General features: G+C 34.7%; 2 protein-coding genes across 2 annotated transcripts in view; one reads left to right on the top strand and one right to left on the bottom strand.

Moving 5' to 3' along the window:
* LOC107639254 (transcription termination factor MTERF6, chloroplastic/mitochondrial) lies at positions 36–1,553 on the top strand. Its single transcript, XM_016342734.2, has 2 exons — positions 36–265; positions 549–1,553. Exon 2 carries the CDS (start codon positions 555–557, stop codon positions 1,551–1,553), a length of 999 nt encoding a protein of 332 aa, XP_016198220.1. The 5' UTR covers positions 36–265; positions 549–554.
* The window catches only part of LOC107639253 (probable sulfate transporter 3.3), a gene marked incomplete in the record, with an annotated part of 6,203 nt that continues 2,448 nt past the window's right edge, over positions 2,235–5,989 (bottom strand). The window contains 8 exon segments of the mRNA XM_016342733.2: positions 2,235–2,818; positions 2,924–3,000; positions 3,205–3,284; positions 3,380–3,570; positions 4,239–4,525; positions 4,627–4,753; positions 5,202–5,318; positions 5,504–5,617. Of these exon segments, the coding sequence (XP_016198219.1) occupies positions 2,633–2,818; positions 2,924–3,000; positions 3,205–3,284; positions 3,380–3,570; positions 4,239–4,525; positions 4,627–4,753; positions 5,202–5,318; positions 5,504–5,617 (1,179 nt within the window).

Below are 5,989 nucleotides of genomic sequence, written 5' to 3'. Positions count from 1 at the left end.
ATAAGAGAAAACGACGTCGTTCGTCCATACCAGTGTAAAGTCATCATCATCAACATCATCATCATCACAGTGGAAGAGGTTGTTTCCTCCTCTCATCCCTCACTCACTCGACAGTCGACACACACACACTGTCAATGAGGTGAAGCATAGCATAGCTTTGCTTAACTCAATTTCAAACATTATCACTACCCTTTTTGTCATTACCCTATTTTCTTTTCTTCTCTTATCAGTGTTCCTGTGCTATCACTACGCACCACAACCACAGGTAAGAGATAACCTCTCTTCTTTTTTTTTTCTTTTTTCCTTTTGGTATAGTTTTCATTATTTTATGTGGCTGTTCTCTGCAAGTGAAAAATTTCATTACTTTTTGCAAAGTTCACTATAAAATGGACTCCAATTTCATATGAAACCAAATTTGCTTTGTGTATCGTTAATTCGTTACTTCTTAAAGAAATATACTTGTTAGGCGGTGTTAGCTTAGTTGTTAAGCTATGTCTGTTCATCAAAATTATAAATGTATTTTCTTTTTCCTTTTTTTTATTATTCAGAATAATATGGAAATCAGTGGCACCCACAATGGGAGTAGCATGATGTGGTTCTTCAAGGATCGAGGGTTTGATGATAACAGCATACATGGAATTTTCAGAAAGTGCAAACGCCTAGAGAGTGTTCACAAAGAGAGAGCAAATGAGAATTGGGAATACTTGAGAACCATTGGAATTCAAGAGAGGAAGATTCCTTCCATTGTTTCGAAATGCCCCAAGATCCTGGCCCTCGACCTCAACGAGAAGATTGTCCCCATGGTTGAGTGTCTCAGGACACTAGGAACAAAACCCCATGAAGTCACCTCTGCCATTGCCAAGTTCCCTCACATACTCTCGCACAGCGTCGAAGAGAAGCTCTGTCCCCTCTTGGCATTCTTTCAGGCATTAGGCATACCCGAGAAGCAAATTGGGAAAGTGATACTGATCAATCCTCGGCTTATCAGCTACAGCATTGAAACAAAGTTGAAAGAGATTGTGGACTTCCTTGCTAGCCTTGGTCTTGATAAAGATGGAATGATTGGAAAAGTCATAATGAAGTTCCCGTTTATAATGGGTTATAGTGTTAACAAGAGGCTCCGGCCGACTTCAGAGTTTCTGAGGTCGATAGGCCTAAGTGAGTTAGATCTTCAGGCTGTAGCTATGAACTTCCCTGCAATCTTAAGTAGAGATGCAAAAAAGGCTTTGGTGCCCAATTATGATTTCTTAAAGAAATGTGGATTTCAAGACCCACAAATATCTGCTTTGGTTGTTGGTTTTCCTCCTATCTTGATCAAGAGCATACAGAATTCTTTAGAGCCAAGGATTAGGTTTTTAGTGGACGTGATGGGGAGACAAGTCGATGAAGTCATTGATTATCCTTGCTTCTTTCGTCATGGCCTCAAAAGAAGGTTAGAGTCGCGGCACAAACTTCTAAAGCAGCGGAACCTAGATTGTAGCTTGAGTGAAATGCTGGCCTATAATCAGAAGAAGTTCAACATGAAGTTTGGCTTGTTAAAATTGAGTAACTAATTTATGGTTTTTGCTATTAGTTTAATAGTTTGATCTATATATCTGTCTTCTTTTTAAATTTATGGCATTTAATATTCATCTGATTGTTTGCTCTAATCCTAGTCTTGTGATCTTGTGATCTTTGTGTGACATATATACTGGGGTTTCCTCTGTCATAATGCCGTGATGGCAACAAGGTCTCGTGAGTCCTGTTGCCATATACGCAACGGTTTTCGACATGTCAAATTCTTTGCAGCAAGTTTCATGGATTGTGAATAAAGATTTAGGTAAAGAAACTCAGTCAATATCTGGTTGAGTATAATCAGAAATTTTCATTTGTTCTCTCTAATCAATTGTTAATATCATTAACTTAACCCTACCTTAAATACATTGTGATCATGATGCCTGGAAATTGATAGTCAAACTAAGCACAATTGTGGTGCCTATAAACCAATTTGGTGAATGTTTCAGTGTAGCATGTGAAAAATACATTGCCAATGTGTTTAAAGAGGATTAGAAAAAAACATACCCTAATACTTCCCTGTTACTAATAGAAAACATTGCTATGACTTTTCCCTCTCAATCTTCTCTATTCTCTTGAGATTATTTTAGTTTTAATATGGTATAGTCGTGGAAATAAAAGTCAACTTAAATCTCACCTGGGCGTTACCCTGCTTGCTGCAGTAATAAGAAATTGTTCAAGAATATAAACACACTCATTTAATTGCTTTAATTTTGACCTATCGCAAGAGTACATGATAAGCTGATATTAACACCATATCTAGTTATAACTTACAATTAAGCAAACTTTTCCTTCTAAATTATGTATTATACATGTAAATCACTCTGAATGCTTGAACTAGCAAGCACCAAGTGGTTTTCCATTTAACTAGATCAAAATGCTTGCAAGGTAACAACTAATAAGCAGAAGCATAAATGACAAAGTTTCTTAACACAATCATTTACACTATAGGATGCTACACTGATTCATTATATATGAATTCGAAGGTAGCTTGGTTGCAGCAGTTGCCGCCGCCACAACTTTTTTTTCTTTTTTGGTATTTTTTTGGATGATTTATTCTGCAATGTTAATTAAATTATCAGTAATGTGGCATAATTGTGTGTGCTCCCTCTGGGATGGTTGATTGGTTTTTCATTGCTGTTGAAAGTGAAGCTACGGCCTCTCCAACTGTCAAGAACAGGTTTTGTGCTGGTATGAATTCATCGGCTTCATCTACTCTTTTCAGCTTTTCTATGACCTCGGCGAGTGGATTCACCAGCACAAGCTGTCAAAAGTCACATGAATTAGTCACATTTGAGATGTAGATTTTAGACTTATGTATCAAAAAGTGTGTAAATAAATAAAGTAAATGACAGTTTAGGATCCTTGCCTCAATTCCCTTCTTTTCCAATGCTGCTTTCAAATCCCTGAAAAGTGAAATTCCACTTGTGTCGATGGCACTCACAGCTGAAAATTACAAAAAGATGCGATGCACATTAGTTTTTTTTGTTGGATGAGTACCCTTTACATGGTAAGAAGGAAGAACATGAGTATATTAGTGATTCCTAGAAACTATGAACCTAGTGACACCTTGCAACATATAACTTAATAACAAGAAAATCAGCACAATATGAATTTTCAACTTTAGTATGTCTTAACTAATGATCTTACCTGACATTTCCAGGATCACAAATTGAAGGCTTGAGTATTCCTTTTTGTTGTCTTCTTCATCTTCAATCCATCGTAACGTCCTAAATTTGACATGCCAATGTTGAGTACCAGAGGAAACAAAAACAATGCACCAAGAACAAGTTTACATTACTGAATATGTAAGGCTGAAACTAACCTTTCGTTGAGGTATGTTATGTTAGCGAAATTGATGGGAGCTTCAATGCTTAAAATGAGAAAACCAGGTACTCTCACAGCTTCCTTATACTGATGAAGATTTCTATATATGTCTGTCCCTGGTATCTTTCCCAACATAACTGTTTTAGGCCTTGTAATTTGCAGTAAGATCTTAAATGTTGATAATCCAACCTGATCAATATTACAATCATTACTTGTCAATCAAAAAGAGCTCCAATGTGTTTTTTTTTTCTACTTGTAATTCCACATATGCATTTGTCTCTGCATTCTAGTTACTCCCTTGTTTAAGATGCATAAATAGGATATATCCAAAAAACAGTGGATCTTGTTTTTTCTAGAGAAAGTAAGGAATTAGTGAATTACTCCTTAATGTTCTTTTTTTATGTCGGTGACCTTTTTTGGTGCATCGTTTTATCAAGAGTAAAGTTTGTTTTTTGTCTGTAACTTGTGTTTTTCGTAAAAAATATCTCCAACGTTTAATTTCATTTAATTTTGTCCATTACGTTTTCGATTTGTGTCAATTATCCCTAGACATTAACTTCATTTAAAACATTATGGACAAAATTGAAAACACCCAGGGGCAGCTTTGACACTAATAAAAAAGTTAGAGATAAAATTGAATGAATCGAAAACGTTGGACGACAAAATTGAATAAAATTAAACGTTAGGAATATTTTTAAAGAAAAGAGTAAACTTTGGGACAAAAAACATACCTTATTTTTTTATCAATGTATCTATTATATCTAGATATATTGATTTAAAGATGTACCAGAAAGTGACAATGACATAGAAAAACCAGAGGAAATTTGAGAAAAACATGAAGAAACTCGTGAACTTACTGCGAGAGCAAGTCCATGCTGGACAGAGATGAAAATAACACCAAAGAATGCGGTCAACATAACAATGAAATCGAATTTGTCGATCCTCCAGATGAGGCAAGCAGCAGGGATATCAATGAGACCGATCACCGCCGTGACTATGATTGCACCCAACACAACATTAGGCGTGTATTGGAACAATGGCATAAGGAAAAGGAGGGTCACCATGACTGTCACAGACATCACTACATTCGACACGGCTGATTTCGCCCCAGCATTGTTATTAACCGCTGAGCGAGAGAATGCACCTGAAATTCATTGTCTTAACTTGTAAGTTTCTTCACGCTATGCTTCATTAGCATCAAAGGGAGTCACTTGAAAGGTTTTTAAGGCTGCAGAAAAGTTGAACCTGTTGTAACATAGCAGGAAGTGAAGGAGCCAACCACATTCATGAATCCGATGGCCATCATTTCTTTATTACCATCCACTTTGTAGTTTCTGAGAGCTGCAAATGTTCTTCCTACTGCAATTCCTTCCTGTTTAACACATTCCAATTTTATCCATTAATACTAGTTTAGATCAAACCAATTGTGAACCAGTAATTGATATGCTGCATCTTCTACTATGTGTGTGTCAAAATTTTGTTGTTGATGGCTCCTAACTAAAACACAGAGTAAGTGTAAAAGTATGATTGGGTGTTAATATAAAACTTATATGGTCATTATATGAAAAATTAAACTTGATGAGTTTATTATTTTCTATGCATTATCAATGTAAAACATTTTTAGTTTTTTACACATCCAATAAGTGTTACAGCATAGATAAAAATGAAAATTTCTAAGTTGTCAACACTTTCTTTGATTTTGTCTTATATTTGAACTAATAGTAGCCAGTTTTTCTATTTTCATACTAAAAATATAGGTTCCTAATATTTTTCGATAAAAATAACATTTATTAATATGAAATATAAAGTATAGGACTTACAGTGAGGGATAAAATGCCTGTGATAATCCCAGTTTTTATGACAAGGCCTAGATGACTTCCATGAAACCGCAACATGTTCCAAGAAGGAGGATTTATTCCTTCTTGCAGTTTTCCAATCTAGCAAAGCACAGTTACTTAGTAATTGTGATCATAATTATCATTTTTTCCCTTCTATATTGCACTGTTATTTTAACAGTGTTGGTCAATTTAAATTAATTTATCTGTATTCAAATATATTAATATATGAATTTACAAAAGAAAATCAATATAGAAAGAGAATAAAAGGAGTATAAGTAACTTACTACACTGATGCCATGGTTTTGGCCCTTAATTGCAAAAACCAAGATAGTTGAGATGATAACAGATACAAGAGGAGCACCAGCTGAGACCCAGAAAAGTTTTGGTTTTCTTATACTCTGCATGCATTTATTTAGATGAGTTATTCAAAACTACCATGGATGCATTTATTGTGAGAGAGTACATTTATATACTCATGCACAAAAATAAGAGTGGTACGTCATTATTATATTATATCAAATATTTTGAACAGTTTGAACATGGAGAGCACTTTAATAAATCCAATTTTACTTGCAGAGTCAAAAATTGGTATTTTCGGGAATTATGGTATAATAGATTATAGGCCCTTTTAATAAACATTTGAAAGCTGAAATATGGTTCTAGTTTAGATTAGTGCTCATCTAAGTTCTTAGTGGTGCGTAATAAGCAAAGAATAATTGGGAGTTAATTTTTTTTATTAATTTTAGATATTTTAAAAATAAATTATTTAT

Source organism: Arachis ipaensis, chromosome B04 (assembly GCF_000816755.2).
Source record: "Arachis ipaensis cultivar K30076 chromosome B04, Araip1.1, whole genome shotgun sequence".
Classification (NCBI taxonomy): Eukaryota; Viridiplantae; Streptophyta; class Magnoliopsida; order Fabales; family Fabaceae; genus Arachis; species Arachis ipaensis.
The sequence above is the reverse complement of the archived record's forward strand: the minus strand, read 5'-3'. Positions and strand labels throughout refer to the sequence as shown.